The sequence below is a fragment of the Stylophora pistillata genome, chromosome 2 (genome assembly GCF_964205215.1).
Source record: "Stylophora pistillata chromosome 2, jaStyPist1.2, whole genome shotgun sequence".
NCBI lineage: Eukaryota > Metazoa > Cnidaria > Anthozoa > Scleractinia > Pocilloporidae > Stylophora > Stylophora pistillata.
This window is the reverse complement of record NC_142520.1, coordinates 54,096,000-54,116,913: the sequence shown is the minus strand read 5'-3', so window position 1 is coordinate 54,116,913 and position 20,914 is coordinate 54,096,000. Positions and strand designations below refer to the sequence as shown.

Genomic DNA, 20,914 nt, shown 5'->3' with positions numbered 1-20,914 from the left:
TCTTTGTTTTATCAGTTACTTTGAAGCTAATTCATCTGACTGAGCCTCCTCCATCAGTATTTTTCTTTATTTGAAATTATAACTTTGGAGACTGATGCATGGCTGGTAGGTTACTTCAAAGTGCATACCAGAAGTAAATTGTCTGCCTTTCTGTTGACTGATTAATTTCCACTACTCCCCTGCTACTTATCAAAGAGGGCTAGTGATATGAGACAGCAACAGTTTGCTTGGAGTGTGTGTGTGTGTGTGGGGGGGGGGGGGGGGCATTCGCCAGGGGTAGGAGGTTGTGTTATACTAGAATTTGGGAGCAAATCTAGCCAAATAATTATTAAATTTCAGAGGCTTGAAATTGTTAATTTCTTGCTTAAAATTACACTTCCCCTGGGAGCAACTATGGTTGTAAGTTTCTTCTAGCTGGGTTGTTGTTTATACATTATTTAGTTTTGAAGACCTTTTATCTCGAATTTAAATTGATCCTTTACTGAAAAGGTTCCTGGCATCACAGTTTTGTTTATTATTAAAGATGGTGTCTACACTCAACTAATTAATTACACTACTGATTACAGATGAAAGTAGAATTCAAAGGTAGACCAAGCAAGCGATTTTACTTACTTTGCGACAAAATCTTCAAATTTTCCTCCATTTTAAAAAATGTCTCCTTTGGTATAACTACCATCTCCCTATCATTATCTGCACTAGCTAAGACACTAGCTACACACTCAGAACCTGACACTGACATGACTGGTCCTTTTCTCTTCGGAACTCGTCCGGGTTGGTTGTGATTCGACTGTCATACTTTGAACAAAAGATAAATACCAAATTTTAGAAGGATTCTACTCTTCAAGCCCACTGAAAATGTTTGTTTTACATTTTCGTTGACTTGTTTACAAACTAAGTTTGGCAATATCAATGAAAATATAACACTTCTGTAGTTCTGGCTGCACGGGGCAGCATTCAATCTTTATTTCAGCATCACAACTGTACGTGATATAAGAGAAATTTTTATTTTTTTAGTTTATTTATTTATTACAATTTAATGACACATATAACTTACTTACTTACTTACTTACATTAATAGATAATAATACAAAAGAGTAAAAAGAAGGGTGCCATAAGGATGGTCCGCAAAAGAGATAAATCCCCATGCACGGCAGACCACCTTTAACAAAAAAACAAGTCCAAACTAAAATCAATCAAATCTTGCAGTCAAATAATCCCTTACACCCCTTTTAAAACAAGAAACACTTGGAGCCTGACGGACCGATAGTGGCAGCCCATTCCACATGTGGACAATCCTATTAAAATAGCAAAACCTAAAAGTATCAGTCCTCGCGTAGTTCTTTTTTAATTTAAGTTCGTCCTTACCCCTCAACGAGTATCTTTCCGAATGTGAATAAAATTGGATATAAGAGGATATATCTATATTAATATACCCATTAAGAACTCTATAAAAAAATAGTACATCAAAAAAGAAGCGTCTGTCCTCTAGAGATAACAGGTTCAGTTTTTCTTTACGAGTGTTGTAATCATCATCAGTTTAAATTAAACGCGAGAAAACACTAACGCGATGAAATGTCTTCCCACTGCTTCTGTGCTGTTGGAGAGCCTTTCTGCAGGCTTCACAAATGTCTCCCGATGTTGTCTCGACGAAACCAAAACAAGCTTCTAAGTCGGCGTTTGACTGCCTGTGTACACCACGAAATGGAGTTTTCTGAGACTTGTTCCCGCAAATTATACACCCATGCTTCGACCTTTTCACACTTTCTGTCACGTTTACGATAAAAATTAGTGCACACACTTGCAAACGAAAAAGCAATTTTGTTTGCACCGCCATTGCACACAACTTCGTGTCAGTTTTCGAAGAAAAGCTGGAGTTTGTGAGGGCGCGTACCAGCGGCTAAACTCATCGAAACTCAAATCGTGTGCATGCGCAGACAGAATGCTTGTCTGCTTACTGGGTGTAGCTTTCACTTTAAGCTTGAGAGTCACCGGGTACAGTTTATAACAGATTTTGCCGCCGTTTCCTGCCAAGTTTACCCTCTTTTCAGGTAAGAGATTTGTAGTTTGGATCTTCGCTTGTACTAAGAATGATAAGCGATACCGTTTGTATGCAGCATTCCTCAGTGAGGGGCTTATAGTGTTCTTTCACATTCAAGATGTTCTTTTCGTTAATTCGAAAGTGCGATCATCGATTTGTCTTCTGTTTCAGAGGCTTTGAAGTAAAAATATCAGGTTAACAGGCAAAGGAAAGAGCTGATACTAAAATAAGATTTTCTGTTTAAGGGGAAGCTTTTGGGGGGAGATTCCTTTAGAGTTTCGAGGAAATTATGCAAGTCAAAGATTAAATACTTGCGTTATCATCGGGCGTCTCAGATCCGAATACTTTGGTAAATTTACACTCCACGGTTCAAAATTTTTTTCGAGGTAACCTGTTTGAATTGATGTTGTTAATCTCATTGATTTCCATGGTATTTACCTGATTTCAACTTGAAGATGTTTGGTTTCAATGGTCGAGCGCAAGCAAATATTTGATATTCAGGAATTTCTCAGATGCATGATCACATGATTTGGAATAACCTTTAGCACAAGTGAGCTATTCAAAGACTAAGAAATTGCTTTTCCCCTACGCGTTCGTGGAAATCGAAATCTTCTAAAAATTAGGGAAAGCTCTTAAAATATCACTCCCATTTTATTGAGAAATTGCTGGATTACGTGAAGGGCGAAAAATACGATTGCTTTTTTTTTTTCAAAAATTTTTTTTCTTTTTTTTTTTTTTCATAGTTGGTGTGATACCCCTCAAGGTTTTACCAACTTTAATCAAATTATGTAGATGTAGATGAACTCAGATATTTGTTATTCACTAACAATCTTTCTTGATAAAACAAAGAAACCACAGCATACGTGTAATATGCATTTTAAGCCAAAAAATTTCAATGCCAGTATTTGGCCAGTTGTCTCTTGTTTATGAAAACAACAAATACTTCCCTGTACCTACTCAATGGCTTTGATTATTATAGTTTAGACTCACCATAACAAATCTGACTAGTTGAGTGCATTCATTCAATATCCAATAATGTGAAGTTCACGCAATAAAATGCACAGCCGATTGGCTCAAAATTAACCACTTTCATGCGGACTCAATTAGTATCAAAGTAGTCTACTAACTAAACCCATCCTTAAATCTACTTGTCACTGCGTGGTTGCATGACATGTGAGAAGCATTGTGATGTAAATCGAACCTCCCTTGTGAGGTAGGGAGTGTCTACTAGCAGCCAAACAGCTAAATAGTTCACCATCTGTCTTTGATTTCGTCATAATTCCCCGCAGTTGTTGTTCACTTTGCTGAGACGTAAGTATTGTGTTCAACACAGACGAGAATTTAGCCTATTTGTGTAAAGCGTAGCCTCGCTAGACTCCTGAAACACGAACAAAGATAATACAACTGAAGTCATTTCCCCTTAAGTGTTTTTGCCGTCATTTCCGGTCAGGTTAATCTAATTCTCTGGTATCTCCAATACTCTTTCTTTCCCTTTGTATTCTAAGTTTGCTGGGTTCTGATCTGTTGTTTGTACTTTAACGACACTTGTCAAATACAGAGCACTTTCGTCATATGATCTTGCAGGAATCAGTCAATGTTCTGTAAAAGACGAGTTGAAGTAGAAACTCCAAGCAACAGCAAGAGGAAAACAGTGATTTTAAGTTATGATAGCAATTTAATGGAACAATATTGGAATTGGAATGCACCAGAGAAACTCTTTCTGATCATGTTGACGTCAATTAGGTCTAATTGTTATCTGTCTTGTAGTTGTTGGGCGTCGATTAGTATTCACAACAAGTAATGAGAGCGTTTAAACTGATAACAAAATTTTCGCTTGATTTCCTGGATTGTACTTCATTTAATTTTATCAGATACAAGTTAGAAATGTATTTGCAACCGCCAAGGTCTTTAAAGTAACCAAGTGTTGGCATGATTATATGATCTTCATGCCGTTATAATGTCACTTAGTATTTGATACTTGCTCGCTTTCTGCTTTGGTAATTCACAAGTTAAAAGGTATAAGTCAAAGTCTTAGAAACTCTTGAACTCAGTCATTTTTGATTTATTAACAATCTTTTGTTGTATAAGATGTAGAAACCACAGCATACTTGAATGTGCATTTCAAGCCAAAACATTGTGATTCCAGTATTTAGCCTGTTGTTTCTTGTTTGCAAAAGCAACAAATACTTCTCTGTTTGTGTTCAATATCTTTGATTATTATACATTGGACTTACTATGTAAAACCTGTTTGCTTAGAGCTTTCAATCAACATAGCATAGTGTGTAAACTTGACATCATAAATGCAATATTTCCAGTGAGTGTTGAATTTATTTTTTTTATTTATTTATTAATTTTTTTTAATTAAGCACATTTTTCATTGTTTTCCCCAAAATCACCTGGGCTTAAGGAGGGGATTACAATATTATAAATTTTTCTTAATTTATTCATGCACACAGACAAACAGACACACAAACAACCCTTCATTGGCAATAACAATGCGTTAAACCTACAACACTAGAGGGGTTTGTTATTTAAACAATCAAATTATGGCCTCTGAGAAGCCATTAGTATTAATTATCAAACTTTGTACTTTGTGAAAAAAACCACAGTTGGCATTGTAATTTACAGACTCAATACCATACAATACAAATCTAGTTTCCTAATGCAACGCTGCTCAGTGACCATGCTTCACCTAGAATATTTGCAGCAGAGGTAGAATTTACCAGGTTTGATCTCAAAGTGGGAAGAGATACAGAGTTTGGGACAACTAGGTCCAGACAATTCTAGCCAGTGATAATGGGTGGAGAAAAAAAGACTTTTGAAAAGTAGAATTTTCTACAAGGAAATTGAGTGAAGTTTTCTCTTGATTTAAGACAAAAATATTTGTATCCACTTGACCGTTTAGGCAATAGCTCAGTTGAATAATGTGGAGCAAGATTCTTGACTATTTTGTAAAATTGGTGTAATGTATGTAGTTCTCTCCTGATGCTGAGAGGCTTCCAAGCAAGTTCATCATGTTCCTTTGTGGAGCTGGTCCCCTTCTTAGTTATACTTTAAACATAAACAAAAAATTATTATCAGTTTTCTTTACTCTTTGTAATTAAATTGTTTATTGCATCAACCACATCATTACATGGCATAATGTGTACATCAACTTTTGCTGACCTAGATCTCATTCAAGATGTATCAAATTGAAAATTGTTGTCTCAAAAGCATCATGCTGGGTCACAAACTCTTCAAAAAAAAAAAAAAAGAATTAAAAAACAAAAAAAAAATTAAACACAAAAAGGCTCTCATTCTGGTTTTTTCATATTCCAAACAATGATTTATGTCAGAGAGAAGGACTTATGAAATCAGTTTCTGTTAAAGAATCAGGATCATCTTTGAGTAATTTTCTGTGTCAATTGGAAATGAAAACATTATTAACAGGGGATAAAATGAAGTGACAGGTCTGGAAATAGCTACTTGGTTTGAATATTTTCAGCTTGGAAATCATTCATGTTTTGGTTTATATTACAACTGTTAAAGGTTATCACATCCAAACATAACCAACCATAGATTTGCACTAATGATTTCTTTCCTGTTAGATATTAACCTTTACAATAAAAGTAATCTTCATGTCGTTTTTAGAGAGTCAGGAGAACTCTGTTTTAAAATTCAAGTATTTTCTTGTTCATAGTAGCCCTGTTGTTAACATGTATAACGCAAGCAGTTGTTTATTTTTGACAAAAAAACATGATAATAAATAACTAGAGCCTTTACAAACTTAAGCAGTCTTTACTCAAAGTGTTTAAAAGAACACTGAACGGGGAGGGCTTCCAAAGATTGTACTTACTGGAATAAAATATAACTCATTAGTTTGGTTTAGTAGAAGTTAAATTATAAACCTCATTTTTTCCATTTTTGGTTCAATGGTTATAATGCCAAAGCAAGTTAGTTTAAGTTACTCACCTTTAATGACATTTTATTTTTATTGTGACAGTTTCCCATGAATGAAATGGAATTTCTTTCTAAAGAAAAGTTAAGAAGAAAGATTTTAACATCTTTGGGAGAAACAAGTTTAAATCTCAGTGAGAAAAGGTTGCATGAATTGCCTGCAGCGTTATTTGAATTGACTGGGTTGGAGTTACTTTACCTTAATTTTCTTTACCTTAATTTACTTTAAATTTACTTTACCTTAATTTTCAAGAGATATTCTCAAAGACAATAGCAACCCAGTCTGAGGTAGGTATGATCAACAGATGCATGCCATGTAAAAGAACAATCATATAACTTAGTTTCAGTATTCAGAAAGAGAATTTACCAGGTTTGATCTCAAAGTGGGAGGAGATACAGAGTTGTGGACAACTAGGTGCAGACAATTCTAGCCAGTGATAATGGGTGGAAAAAAAAGACTTGTGAAGTGTAGAATTTTCTACAAGGAAATTGAGTGAAGATTTCTCTTGATTTAAGACAAAAATATGTGTATCCACTTGACAGTTTAGGCTGCCACAATAGCTCAGTTGAATAATGTGGAGCAAGACTCTTGACTATTTTGTAAAATTGGTTTAATGTATGTAGTTCTCTCCTGATACTGAAAGGCTTCCAAGCAAGTTCATCATGTACCTTTGTGGAGCTGGTTCCCTTCTTAGGTATGCTTTAAACATAAATAAAAAATTATTATCAGTTTTCTTTACTCTTTGTAATTAAATTGTTTATTGCATCAACCCCATCATTACATGACATAATGTGTACAACAACTGTGGCTGACCTAGATCTCATGCAAGATGTATCATAAATTGAAAATTGTGGTATCAAAAGCATTATGCTGGGTGACAAACTCTTAAAAAAAGAAAAAAAAAGAATTAAAAAACAAAAAAAAATTAAACACAAAAAGGTTCTTATTCTGTTTTTTTCGTATTCCAAACAATAACTTATGTCAGAGAGAAGGACTTATGAAATCAGTTTCTGTTAAAGAATCAGGATCATCTTCTGAGTAATTTTCTATGTCAATTGGAAATGAAAACATTATTAACAGGGGATAAATTGAAGTGACAGGTCTGGAAATAGCTACTTGGTTTGAATATTTTCAGCTTGGAAATCTTCATGTTTTGGTTTATATTACAACTGTTTAAGGTTATCACATCCAAACATAACCAACCATAGATTTGCACTAATGATTTCTTTCCTGTTAGATATTAACCTTTTCAATAAAAGTAATCTTCATGTTGTTTTTAAAGAGTCAGGAGAACTCTGTTTTAAAATTCAAGTATTTTCTTGTTCGTAATAGCCTTGTTGTTAACATGTATAACGCAAGCAGTTTATTTTTTGACAAAAAAAATTGTACAGTGAGACTTAAGTCAAAATGTCTGACATGAAAATAAATAACTAGAGCTCTTACAAATAAGCAGTGTTTACTCAGAGTGTTTAAAAGAACACTGAAGGGTGGATGGCTTCCAAAGATTGTACTTAGAGGAATAAAATATAACTCATTAGTTTGGTTTAGTAGAAGTTAAATTATAAACCTCATTTTTTCCATTTTTGGTTCAATGGTTATAATGCCAAAGCAAGTTAGTTTAAGTTACTCACCTTTAATGACAGCTTTTATTTTTGTTCAGACAGTTTCCCATGAATGAAATGGAATTTCTTTCTAAAGAAGAGTTAAGAAGAAAGATGTTAACATCTCTGGGAGGAAAGAGTTTAGATCTCAGTGGGCAAAGTTTGCATGAATTGCCTGCAGCTTTGTTTGAATTGACTGAGTTGGAGAAACTTGACCTGTCATGTAATAAACTTACAACAATACCTGAAACTCTCGGAAAACTGAACAATCTTACACTACTTGATGTTGGTACAAACCAGCTGTCCATATTCCCCACAAGTTTGACTCAGCTGAAAAAACTCAGAGAGCTGTACATTACACGTAACAATATAACCACCATCCCTGAGGCTATTGGGGAGATGGTGGAGCTGGAGAGTCTGAGCCTGAGTGGCAACCAGTTGACTGTGTTGAGTCCAGCTATAAAACAGCTGAAGAAACTCAGAGTGCTGTACATCAGACATAACAATCTAACCACCATCCCTGATGCTATTGGGGAGATGGTGCAGCTGGAGAGACTGGGGCTGAGTCACAACCAGTTGACTGTGTTGAGTCCAGCTATAAAACAGCTGAAGAAACTCAAATTGCTGAACATCTCACATAACAATCTAACCACCATCCCTGACGCTGTTGGGGAGATGGTGGAGCTGGAGGAACTGTGGCTGAATGACAACCAGTTGACTGTGTTGAGTCCAGCTATAAAACAGCTGAAGAAACTCAACCGTTTGTATGTGTATGGGAATCCTTTTACAGTTGAAGGAATGAGAAGTGTTATGGAGATAAAGGATAAGATGGACAGTTTATATTCAGATGTCCCAGGTGAGTAAAGGAAATTCCTCTTCACATTAATGTTGTAACATGTGCATTTACTAAATTGGTTCTAATGGTTGACTTGCAAGTGTTTATGCTGCTTGTTACTGATAATTACAGGCAGCTGACAATAGTTTCATAATAAAGCTTGAGAAGAATACGAAGTAATTCTTTCACAGTTATACTGTATGATTGAACAAAGTTTGCATCACTTTAGAAATACATGACATTTGTACTGGAAGTTTTAGTTATATTTTGAAAGGTTTATTTTAACAACTTGGCTGACATTGAAATTTAAGTTGAACTACAGTGTACTATAATTTGATAATTGAGGAGGGATAAAGTTTATTACAAATCATTTTACAGTAAGGGATTTTTGTAAGTTGTAATTTTTTCTTTCTAGTTCATTGGAATTTAAGAAGTTTGTTGCAAATTATTTCACAGTTGTAGGAATTGCTGTTGTAATTTTTGCTTTCTGTTTATTTGAATTTAATTAAGGAAGAATTAAGTTTATTGCAAATTATTTCTCATCTAGGGATAGTTGTAACTGTAATTTTTGCTTTATTTTATTAGAAGTTGTTAAGAATATAACAAAATTTAGCTTATATCATACAGAATTTATGGACTGATATGATTTTAAAGCAAGAGTGTAGGTTAGGGGAATAAAACTTTTATCTTGACTGGTCAGGAGTAATTTTGATAATTGTTGCACCATAATTTATGCTGGCCTTGTAATATTTTAGAATGTATCAATTGTTACGTTTTGGGAATATGTGATTTTTCTTTCTGTTTTCCAAACACCATTTGGCAGAATTGACATCAGTTATTGCCTTTGTTTAGTTTGATCACTCACATTTTAATCAAACTCTTTACTGTTTCATTTCTTTGAGTTAGTTTAAAATAGTCAATTTGTTTATGTTTACCAAACCCAGCAATGCAATGACTTTTCTATGTATCTATACAATCATAGTTTTTAAATTTATACCTAGTAGACATATCATTAAATTTACTTACCTACTTCTAAGCTTGTTGCAGATTCTTTTATAATTTATTAAAACAAAAATTGCTGTTTGTTTAGGTTTCTTATTTATAAAAATAAATTACAACTTCCTCTGATTAGACTTTTTCCTTTGGCTCAATCATGACAACTTTTTTTTTTTTTAAATTAGACTCTAAAAGAGCAAAAGGAAGCAAAGCACAGTCGGCTTACGAAGAAGCTTTAAAAGATGGATATGTAAAAGTTTACCGTGGACGTCTTATACTGGTTGGTCAGGATCGCGCAGGTAAAACCAGTCTGAAGAAGAGTCTTTTAGGCCTCCCATTTGACCCTAAAGAACAGAGTACTGAGGGGATTGAAGTGGATCCTTCAAAATGTGAAATTGATGTTGACCAAGCTGTCAAGAACTGGCAGTTGACCAGGGAGAGTAAGCCAGGACTATTGGAATCTTCAAAAGATGTAGCAAAGATTGTGGCAGACAGAATGTGTGGAGCAGATATTTCTCGAAAGACAATTTTAAAGAAAGATACAATTGATGGAGGAAAACTGAAATTAAAAGATGAAGTTGGAGATATTTTCAAGTCAAAGCAGGTTTGAGAGTTTTGTAAAGTGTTGAGAATTTTACACCAGTCCTATGTCTGTAGAACTCTTTTTGTTTTAGGAAGGAAGAAAGGAAGGAAGAAGAGAAGGGAGTGCAAAGTAGCCTCATGAGAAAATATTTTTTTAAGGGAATGAGTAAGATTTAAACTTGATTTTTTCAAAATTCTTTTCTTTATGAAAAATTTTAAATTTCTTACATCCAGCATGTGCCTGAAAGAGTCTGTTTCTTTGGATGTTTTCACAAGTGTTTAGATGAGTCTAGAAAAGAATTAAAGATCTACAAGTAATTTTTATTTGAACATCTTAAATGAAGGTGTACATGCAAAACTTTTACCATAAAAATGATGGGGCATCTTTTGACTTTTCCATTTGTGAATTGCTTTTTCAGTGGCATCTTCAGTCAACTTGAAAGGAAATTTGAGATTTTTTTCTCCAATCACCTAAAATTTTAAATTTTCAGTCGTGATTATTTTTTATTCTCTGATATAATTTTTTGATAACTTTTGTTACATTTTGGCTATAAAATCCTTACAGAGGAGCCTCAATGAATGTATGTTATATATGCTAATGCTTAATATGTAACTTCAGTGTCAACAAACATTTCTTCCGGATGATGCACAATCCTCGCAGTAGATAGCGCTATTTAAGCAATAGTGAAAATCAGACCTGAAAAAAATCAGGCCTGTACGGGACTCGAACCACTGACCTCTGCGATACTAGTGCAGCGCTCTACCAATTGAGCTAACAAGCCAACTGTGAGCAGGCCGTTAAGTTGATTCGTAATAAACCCGTGAAAGTGATAAATGAGATACAATGAATATATGAAGATCATATATTTTTTTTGAACTGCGGTATTACATACGCATGATGCACGATCCTTGCAGTAGGTAGCGCTATTTAGAGCGCTGCACTAGTATCGCAGAGGTCAGTGGTTTGAGTCCCGTACAGGCCTGATTTTTTTCAGGTCTGATTTTCGCTATTGCTTAAATAGCGCTATCTATTGCGAGGATCGTGCATCATATGTATGTAATACTGCAGTTCAAAAATATATGATCTTCATATATTCATTGCATCTCAAACATTTCTTCGTCTGAGTTGACTAGCTCCAGGGTTGGAGGATTTGTTCTTTTATGTCTTAATCTAAGTTTACATCTCTCTAAGGGCTCTTACACTTGAGATGTCGGTTTCAGAACTCTATACAGTAGCCAATTTATAAGTTCAACTCAGTCGGTAAACCAAGTTATCTTGTTATACCCCTCTCAGTAAAGCAGTCCAACAGTTTATTAGAAACTTGCCCCCTTAGAATTATTCTAGACTGAGGTGATCATAATGTTTTATCATTTAGCAACCTGTCCATAATGTCAAGTTTGATTACATAATTATATACACTTAAGTGAGCATAATGTTTCATTTAATTCTCCATTCAGGTTGAGGAGGATGAAGGTTTCACAGATATTCTGCCAAACAATGGCAATGAACATTCTACTGAATGTAAAGATGAAAACATGCAAGCTGAGCCTGATGTGATGATTGATGTTTCTCAACCGCCTGATACTGTTAAGCATGTTAATCAGTGGTTAAAGTATGCCAAAGGCAAACCCATCAAAAGTGCCTTACTCACAGAAGAATCCTATGTTACAATGGACGTGTGGGACTTTGCAGGGCAGCACTTGTACTATGCCAGCCATCCTATCTTCCTATCACAGCGGGCACTATACATATTGGTGCACAATCTCAGCAAGCCTCTGGATGCCCCAGCTGAGCCCAGTATGAGGCAAGGGTGTAATGATGTGAAGTTGGAAAATCCTAACAATGAAACAAACATGGAGAATTTGCTGTCATGGCTGGCTACAGTACATAGTGTTGCCCTGGCAACCGATGACACAGATGATGATGCACAACACAAGCTGCCCTACCTCCACCCCCCAGTGTTCATTGTTGGCACACATGCTGACAAACCAGTTGAAGACATTGCAGTAATAAAGAAAGAAATTCAGAAGAGAATTTCTGGTATGGAATATGAGAAGCATGTGGTCAAACCCTTATTCTGCATTGACAACACTCAGAGTCCTAATTTGATGAAAAAATTTATCCATAAGATTGGAAAGCAGATTGGAAAAGATAAAACAGGTAAGATAAATGATTTTATTACACGACTCGGGCAGTCAGAGGGCTAATAACTAAAATCAACCAATCAAAATGCTTCATTGCCAGTCCAATACATAGTATTGGACCGGGCACTGTCCCGAATGATAAAACAGGTAAGATAAATGATTTCATTTTGTATCCATAACCATAGGTTACTTGCAGTAATTGTTGACTTTATAATTGTATAAAAGCTTATCTTTGGGTGAATTTCAAGAACACCTGATTTGTAGCAATTTTTGTAACCAAAAGCTCAATATCGGGATATGGTTGACAAGCATTGAGCATACAATAATTATTATCTGACTTACATTGTTACATGTTATCCAGCAGCAGGCAGTGTGTTGTGCTTCATTATAATTTGAATTGCAAGTAGATAGAGAGACAGAACATTCTAGTCGAAGTTGTAGAGGGATTAAATGATATTACTATGGTGGAATGAGCTAGGACTTAATTATTGTGGAAAAAAGTCAGAGTTTGAATTGCAAGTAGATAGAGAGACAGAACAATTTTTCTAGTGGAAGTTGTAGAGGGATTAAAAGATATTACCATGGTGGAATGAGTTAGGACTTGATTGTAGTGGAAAAAAGTCAGAGTTGTTTGTTGTTGTTTTTTTGAATAACCTGCACTCTGCTTTAAGCTTTCAGCTACTCTATATTCTGAATATACTAGCAGCATCATATAGAGTCCAATTAATTTTTGGAGATGGAGCCATTAATTTCAGAGTATGGAATAATTATAGGGAACAGAAGAGCTAAAATGTGGGGATTTAAAGAGATTGTCATCTTAGCTAAGTTGTCAGCTGTAAAATCTCTGCAATTATACAAGTATAAAATTATGCTATCATACTATGCTCATTGTAAGCGCATGTTTCTGTGTTGTATTATGCTTTGAATTCCTTTTCTAAATAATATCCTGTAGAGCAAGAAGGAAAAGTAGATGGTATAAATGAATTACAGAACACAATCCTGGAGGTGTTGAAACAAGAGCCTTATATGGGAGAGAAGATACCAGTGAGGTAAATAAAAAACACAATTTATTTGGAAAAACCCCAGTTCATGCACTTCAAAATCGATTTTTCCCCTTAAATCAGCCATGATAAAGATTTTAAATGGTACGCAGTGTATATAGCATAATTTTATGTGCAGGTAAGTAATAAAAAATATCCTTCCACCACTGGATTAAATTGTGGGTACATCAAAATTTGCAAAACTATAGATTGTACAAATGCACAGCAGTTGCTTCAGTGCAGACAAACAAAATTTAAATTTGTGTCATTACGACAATGTTATAATTCTAAAAGATAAGAAGATGTGATTGATATTGAAGTAGGCACAGTTCTTGGAATTGACATTGTAAGTTGCAAAAAATAATCATGTTTGTTATAGTTGAAAGTTGAAGATAGTATGATCGAGGCAATACATGTATTAACACTTGAGGACTTTAAACACATGCGTGTCGGACTGAATTTAAGACCCAATTTGATGCCAGAATGCATTGTAGGTATTCTGTTGCTTTCTAGGTGGTTTCTGTTTGAAAAAGTGATTGAAGGTTTGGTGGCTAAACAGATTTATCACAGAAATCTGCAACAACTTGAGCACTATGCAAGGAAAAAGTGTTTCATGGAAGTTGCAAAAGAGTTTGACTCCATGATCGGTTTTTACCATGGCCTGGGGATGATAATCAAGCACCGCAGCACAGTTGTACTGAAGGCTCAGTGGTTGATTGATCTGTTCAAGCAGCTGATAACCATTCCACCTTTCAATAAACAGGTAGAAAAACTATTTCATTTTAGAAAGACTAGCTTACTTGGAAACTGTTGTTCAATAAATTAGAACAACAGGAAACTAAGCAGGATGATTCTTCGAAGAAATGAGCACTTATTTCAAAAGCTATAGAGAACATGTAGAGGGGTAGACGGCATCGACCAGCGGCTCTTCTGATGTCAGCCGTAATGTCATTGTTTGATCTGATTGATTGCATAAATACGCCCCAGTACTTGAGGGGCTAAACTGTGCTGCGAATCCAGTTTTCCTCAATGAAACCGACGAACTGCTGTGAAGGCTCCGTCTTAGCTTCTGGTTTTAGGCTACCGATGGTTGCGGCAATGTGTTATAATTTGTTGGGCAGGAATCGACCAGAGGATTGGGGACCAACTGATCGAAAGTGGGTACGAAATGTCTGAGCCTTGGTACGAATCGTGTAGGCACGAAAGATCGGGCATGGTTACGAAACGACTGGATAACACCTGTAAACATGTGTCTTTTATTGTTTATTGTTATAATCATATGATTTGTTGACCCCACATTATTTTATGTACTTTTTGCAGCTTGTCAGGCCATTTATATATTTAGCCTTTTTATTTACAATTAGTGACTCGCATTAAGTTGCTACTGCTCACAATAATTGTATTCACACAATTGAATAGTTCTTTTTGCATGTGCTAGTGAGCTTATTCACCTCTGAGCAACCCAAGATACAAATTTGCCCACTAGGGGTTTCATAGCCGACCATTTCGGTGTATTAATGGAAATAAACTTTTATTTCTTATAAATGTACGTGGGAAACATTCAAAAGGAACATTACGTGGCCTTTCCTTATCCATAATTGTTGTGTTGTTCCACCTACATTTTCTAGAATCCCCTGTATGCTAAGTACTGGCAAGAACTTGAAGGAAGTGGCATCCTCAGCATGGAACATGTTGATCATGTGTTCTCCAGCTTTATTGGCCAAGGAATCATCAAAGAAGACATCTTAGACATGATGGAGCGATTTGGTTTGATTGCTAAGTTCTCAGTTTCCCCAACTGACGTAAAGTACTTTGTACCAGCTCAGCTGAAGTCATCACCTGATAAACTCTGTAAGATGAAACCGTCGTCAGCGGATCCCTGTCCATTGTATCTCCTGTTTGTCCATGGCTTTGTTCCTCATGGCCTCTTCTTACAGCTTGTCTCACGATCCATTCGTTGGTGTTCAAAGACATGGCCCGCGGATCAACCTGCCCTGTACCAAAATGGAGCATGGTTCATCATTGGCAAAGATATTCATGATTTTGTCCTCGTATGCAAAACAGGATTTGTGAAGGTAATCTTGAGACAAAGAACACAGAGTCATCAGGTTGTAGGACAGAACTCCGCCGAACTAGCAAGTGTCGTTCGTGAATTTCTTGAATACACCCTTCATAATTTGTCACAAGAGATGCCGTACCTGAGGGGACTACAGTATAGACTGTGTGTTGCATGTCCTTACTGCCATCAAGGGGCAGAAGAACCAAGTCGTGCATGCTCAGACCACGTGAAAAGCACGTGCACCCACGAGGACTGTTTCCACCTCATTGATGCAAATGAAGGCCGAGCGGAAATATGTAAAAGAAATATCGATGATAAAATACTTCCTCCCTGTGGATTGGAGAAATGGTTCTCGAAAAGAAGAACGGAGGTATGATCGATTTTGTAAGCACAGATTTCCAGCCTCTGATGTATCTTTGCAAGTTTTCTCCTCTATTTTACCTGATCTAAGAATTAAATGTGCCGTTATCAGTGTTGAGAAAGGTAGCTAAGATAGTTTGTCTCCAGTTTCAAATATAAGTGAGAGAATCTTTATGAAGATGAAATTAGTTTTGAAGTTTATTCTTTTCTGTTTTCTCTCGGTTAAGTATTGATCAACATACATTTATTTGATAACACACATATTATGTTATGTTCTGTTATTGTCCTAATCCTCCATGACGTCTTTTTCTTCAGGGTTTATCTTCAAATCTGGCTGCTAGATCACAAGGTGAAGCAGGTGAAATTGATCCAATGAAGTCTGACGCGTCATTGAAGGTGATTCTCCTGGGCAGTGAGTGGAGTTCATCAATGGGAGGCTTGTCCACCATAAACAGACAGCTTGCCATTCTGTTGGCCAAACATGCGCAAGTGGACGTCACTCTCCTTGTCCCGCAGTTTGCCTGTTCTGAAGAAGACAAGAGAACTGCAAGAAGCCTCAATGTTTCCATCAGGGAAGCAGAGAAACTTACAGGCTACAGTGACCCTCTTGACTGGTTGAGTTTCCCACCAAGAGACCTCGTCATTGACTTTGTACTAGGTCATGGTGCTAAGCTTGGTAAGCAAGCCCAAGTTATCAGAAAGTACCACAGTTGCAAGTGGATTCAGGTTGTGCACACCGCACCTGAAGAACTTGGAATGCACAAAAACTATCCTGAGGCTATTTCTAAAGGTGAAGAGAAGAACACAACTGAAGTGGAGTTGTGTAAGTTGGCAGATGCTGTGGTAGCAGTTGGACCAAAGTTGACAAAGGCTTACTCTTCCTACCTGCGCTCATGCGAGAAGCACCAAGATATCATTCAACTGACGCCAAGCACGTTCAGTGAGTTTTCCTATGTGAAACAGGCTGCAGTTGACATGGACAAGTTTAAGGTTCTAACGTTTGGCCGTGGTGATCCAGAGGACTTCAGCCTGAAGGGCTACGATATCTCTGCCAGAGCAATAGTTGAACTGAAAGACAGATCTTACCATCTGATCTTCGTGGGTGCAGCTGACGGTAAACAGGATGAGGCTGCAGCGAATTTGCTAAAGAGTGGAATTGATAAAACGCAGCTGTCTGTGAGGAAGTTCGTGCAGAGTAAAGAGAAATTGAAAGAATTATTTTGTGAAGGTGATCTTTGCATAATGCCCTCAAGAACCGAAGGGTTTGGATTGACAGCATTAGAAGCTTTGTCTGCTGGTCTTCCCATTCTTGTCAGTGGCAACTCAGGATTTGGTGAGGCATTGTGCACTGTACCAGCAGGCAAATCATTTGTTGTGAAGTCTGAGGACCCTAAGGAGTGGGCAAAGGCAATTGCTGGTGTCCGAGAGAAGGAAAGATCAGACCGCCTCCATGAGATTCAGCAACTGAGGAGTTCCTATGAAGAGAAGTTCAGCTGGGAGGAACAGTGTGACATTCTTGTGGAGAAGATGTGGGACATTGTTCGTGGTGAGAATATTTTTAATATCCTTCAAAAAGTGTTTTTGGGGACGACTCGGCTTTCAGTCCCTTATAAAGCATCATGGAAAGCTGGGACACTACAAAAAAAATGTTTAACCTGAATAGTAATCAGTTGTTTTATCGTCTTATTGGTTGGTGTAATATTAAAAAAAAGTTTTCTTTCTATCTTTTTAGCTTCTAAAAGACAAGACCCAAGAGTCAGAACTCAGGAGGGCGAAGATATGGATACGCCAACCGAACAACTAGCAGTTGATTCATTACTGACTCCAAGTGAGTAACAAAATATTCATGACGCATGGCAATTGACATCCCCAAAGAGTAACATACAGGTTTCAAGAAGATCCAACATTTCTCCTTTCCTTTTCTTTCAACTTCAGGCCAGCTACGCTTTTTGAAAATGGCACTTGTGATAATATTTTGCACTGCGGAAGAGAGATGTTCTTTTTGTACCTCTGCTTTCTCCGGTTATGATCCAAAGACATGTATACACTAATTTGATTTTCTTCTACTTTCTGATATGGGCGGATGAGTTGGTGTAATTTTTTTTTTTAGTCATTGGAAGTTTTTATTCCATTTCACCAGAAAGCAAACATAAATTGCGTAAAACAGGAAGACTTGGGGCGTTTTTTTTTTGTTCTTTTTTAGTCGTGGATACGCGAAGCGTACAAATGACCATTAGAATGGGGCAGAATATGCAAATGTGTCACTCACTGAGATGTAAACAAACTGGACCTTTCTTTGAAGGAGTTTCGATTTTGATTCAAATACTCGTCGCAGATAGCACATGTGCTAACTGCGACGTCAAAGCTCTTTGAAATACTAAAGGTGTAACTACGAGTGAAGACGCTTAATGCAATTGCTTTTCCGCGATCATCTTTCGCCATCATTTGCATTATTGTGGAATATTCCTCACCGTTCCCGGGTATATTTTGTTTTTGACAAAGCGTCCAGGCCACAATCGTTCGTAAATACAATTTCAAGCCTTAGGGGAAAACGAGGCGGTGTTTTCGTGACTGGCCAATTGTTTAAGTTTCTGATGGTTTTACCTCTCATCTGTTTGGTAACTACGCAAACATTAATTTGTAAAAATCATTGTGTGTACACCCCTGAACGTTAAAAATATATCAAGTCAAAGGAATAATTTTTGTTATTATTACTTAAATAACAGTTTTCAAAATTTCCAGTCTGCATTCTGTACCTAATCTGCAGTCTGAGGTCTGCATTTTGCACCCAGTCTGCATTTCGTACCCGGTTTACAGTCTGTATTTTGTACTGACCGATAGCTAAAATGTGAATTCTGACCATTCACCCAACGTCACCCCAGCAGTTCAAAGAAATACCAAGTAGTTTCAACTGTATCAGGAGTTACCCATCGGAATTTAATTATCTTCAAAACTCATTGCAACGCGATGTATCCACAACTGATTCACAGTTTCCTTTTATTTTTCTCGAAACGAAGCCCAAGTTGAAATGCTGTTGCTATCAAAACGTGTATTTGTACCGGCTATTCAGAGTGTAGTCGTTTTCCTACACAATAATGAAGTAATCATATATTAATGCGATTAATCCGTCATTTTTGCGAGGTCTAACCCTAGCCGTGGTTTTCATTAAATAAATAGCCTTCCTAAATTTAATATAGTTTAGAACGCGGTTTTGTCAGAAAACGGCTTAGTGAAGTTTGTTTAAATGACCGGCGCTGGGGTTCTTTTTCCAGTTATGCAAATATGTCAGAGTGTAAACCTTGTTTTAAATTTTTCCTCATTGCATCTTCTCTCTTGACTTTTAGTATATTCGTTTGCAAATAAAAAGTCACAATTTATCATTTCAAGGCTCAGTAGCTGGACAATACACTGGTTGTTTAGTGGTTGAAGCCCTTTTTTCCTTTTTTACCCCCAAACCTCTCTGTAAAGATGGGGAATTGTTTCGTTTCTTTCATGCTGTTAGATTAAAAAAACCTTTTTGTCCCTTCTAGGTTCTCTTGACCGAATCATCCGGAAACTTCAGCAGATGCAACTTAAGGCAAGCAAAGTCAAGAGCAGAACAGATTTATCATTGGGGCTGATGGCTACTGCATCAGACAAGGGCTTCACGATATCTGACAATCAAGGATTAGGAAATTGCATGTTCTATGCCTTGTCAGAACAACTGGAAATTGTTAAAGGAATCAAAATCACACATGGCACGTTAAGACGAACCTTGGTTCAGTACCTCAGAAGTAATCCAAAACTAGTAAGTTGACGTTAATATGTCAAACGGAGTTTGTCATTTGCTGTTCTTTTTAAGGTGAAGTGTGAAAACGGGTCAATACCACCAGAGCATATCCCAGTGTTCACGGCAGAATTTTATTATTCAAGAAGCTGCACAATGATGTTGGTTACAGTTGAATCCATTTGTTACTTAATGTGGCCTTCGAAGTAGCAGACTTTTACGGTTTTAGTCATTTAATATTTCGGTTTAAAAAATGCCCCCCTTAAATATCCATCAGATAACACTAAACAGAATTCCAGTTATTCTCTTAATAATGGATCTCTCCTGTTGTTTTTCTGCTGTTTGCGAATCCTTGTTGTTCCACAATAAATTGCTAATTAACGGTCGTCTCGTACCATTCTTACAAAAAATTACTCCATGACTCGTACTCCACGCGCTCAAGTTCCGATCCACAATCCTCTTTAACTTTGTTTCTTGAAATGATTTTCTTACAGCCGAATGGAACAGATCTGTTTCACTTTGTCCATGGACATCAAACATGGACTGAATACTTAACACACATGGAACAAGATGGCGCTTGGGGTGATCACGTGATTCTGTGTGCTGCAGCAAACTGCTATGAAACCTGCATTCGTGTGGTCAGCAGTCTACCCCATAGCAATGATGTAATGATTACGCCACTTTCTCCAGTTAACGAAAGCAAAGCACTTGTACTGGGACATATTCATGAGGTGCACTATGTCAGCCTTCAACCCGCTCAAGGTACAGCTCATTACAGCACAGTTAGTAATTTTAGGCTTAGTTTCATAACAGTGTATTTCGTTTAACGTGTTACATAGAATTATAAATCGTCCTCTTAACTCTTAGATGACAGTAAATTCAGGCTTTAACGTCAAGGCTTTTTCTCCATTTTCCTATCCATTCTCTTCCTTTGCTTATTTAACATACGTGATGACGTGGGTGGTTTTCATAAACTTCTTTCCAGCACTAATTGACGGTTAATCGCCCACTAGATTGAAACGGCATTTCATGCAGTTTATTCTCCTTTGCTTTCTAATCGTCCTGTTGTGTTTGTTGTTTTTACAGGTTAAAAGACAGGCTCTCTACACAGTCACTATACTCGGCCCAGACCTCTGTAAAGAAAACCCGACCGAGTGAAGATCTCTCCAAACGTTTCCCGTTGGGCGAAAGAAGAAACAAAGTCTTTCAGAAGTTTAAAAGTTTTCTTTTCGGAAGTAGTCTCTCTCGATAAACTGAGTATTTGTCACGGTGTATATAATTCTGTAAAAACAGAAAATCATCAAGATAAGACAATTCACGGAAAAATGATTTCGCTATGTTACTGAAAGCGCCAGAAAAAATTTTTAATTTCGGTTTAGACTGTAGATGGACGGTGGACGAGGTGGATGGTCAATTTGAAAACACGCAACTTGAACAATTCACGTGGAATATTTTTGTTTCCATAAAGCGCGATAAAGCATTTTTAAATAAATTTCAATGTTTAAAGTCTAGGTTTGAAACATTTTGTTGGTGTAGTAGATTTATTTCTTAAATA

The 20,914-nt window shown here is 36.6% G+C and overlaps 1 protein-coding gene and 1 long non-coding RNA gene across 3 annotated transcripts in view; one reads left to right on the top strand and one right to left on the bottom strand.

Annotated features, from left to right (window-relative positions):
* The window catches only part of LOC148740383 (uncharacterized), a 120,024-nt gene extending 113,344 nt beyond the window's left edge, over positions 1 to 6,680 (bottom strand). Inside the window, exon 1 of the long non-coding RNA XR_015997164.1 lies at positions 6,644 to 6,680. This is a non-coding gene — a long non-coding RNA (uncharacterized LOC148740383). The remainder of the gene's footprint in view (positions 1 to 6,643) is intronic.
* LOC148740382 (uncharacterized) lies at positions 267 to 20,870 on the top strand. Of its 2 annotated transcripts, none has more exons than XM_088750456.1 (12): positions 267 to 2,048; positions 7,636 to 8,432; positions 9,593 to 10,011; positions 11,448 to 12,150; positions 13,087 to 13,183; positions 13,688 to 13,937; positions 14,803 to 15,603; positions 15,909 to 17,139; positions 17,326 to 17,421; positions 19,124 to 19,380; positions 19,854 to 20,121; positions 20,446 to 20,870. In XM_088750456.1, the coding sequence occupies exons 1-12, from the start codon at positions 1,927 to 1,929 to the stop codon at positions 20,448 to 20,450; spliced, it is 5,046 nt and encodes a 1,681-aa protein (XP_088606582.1). In that variant the 5' UTR covers positions 267 to 1,926; the 3' UTR covers positions 20,451 to 20,870. The 2 variants fall into 2 exon arrangements, with proteins under 2 accessions (XP_088606582.1, XP_088606583.1); XM_088750457.1 differs by lacking the exon at positions 267 to 2,048 and adding an exon at positions 6,205 to 6,669.
* The last annotated feature ends 44 nt before the right edge of the window (positions 20,871 to 20,914 follow it).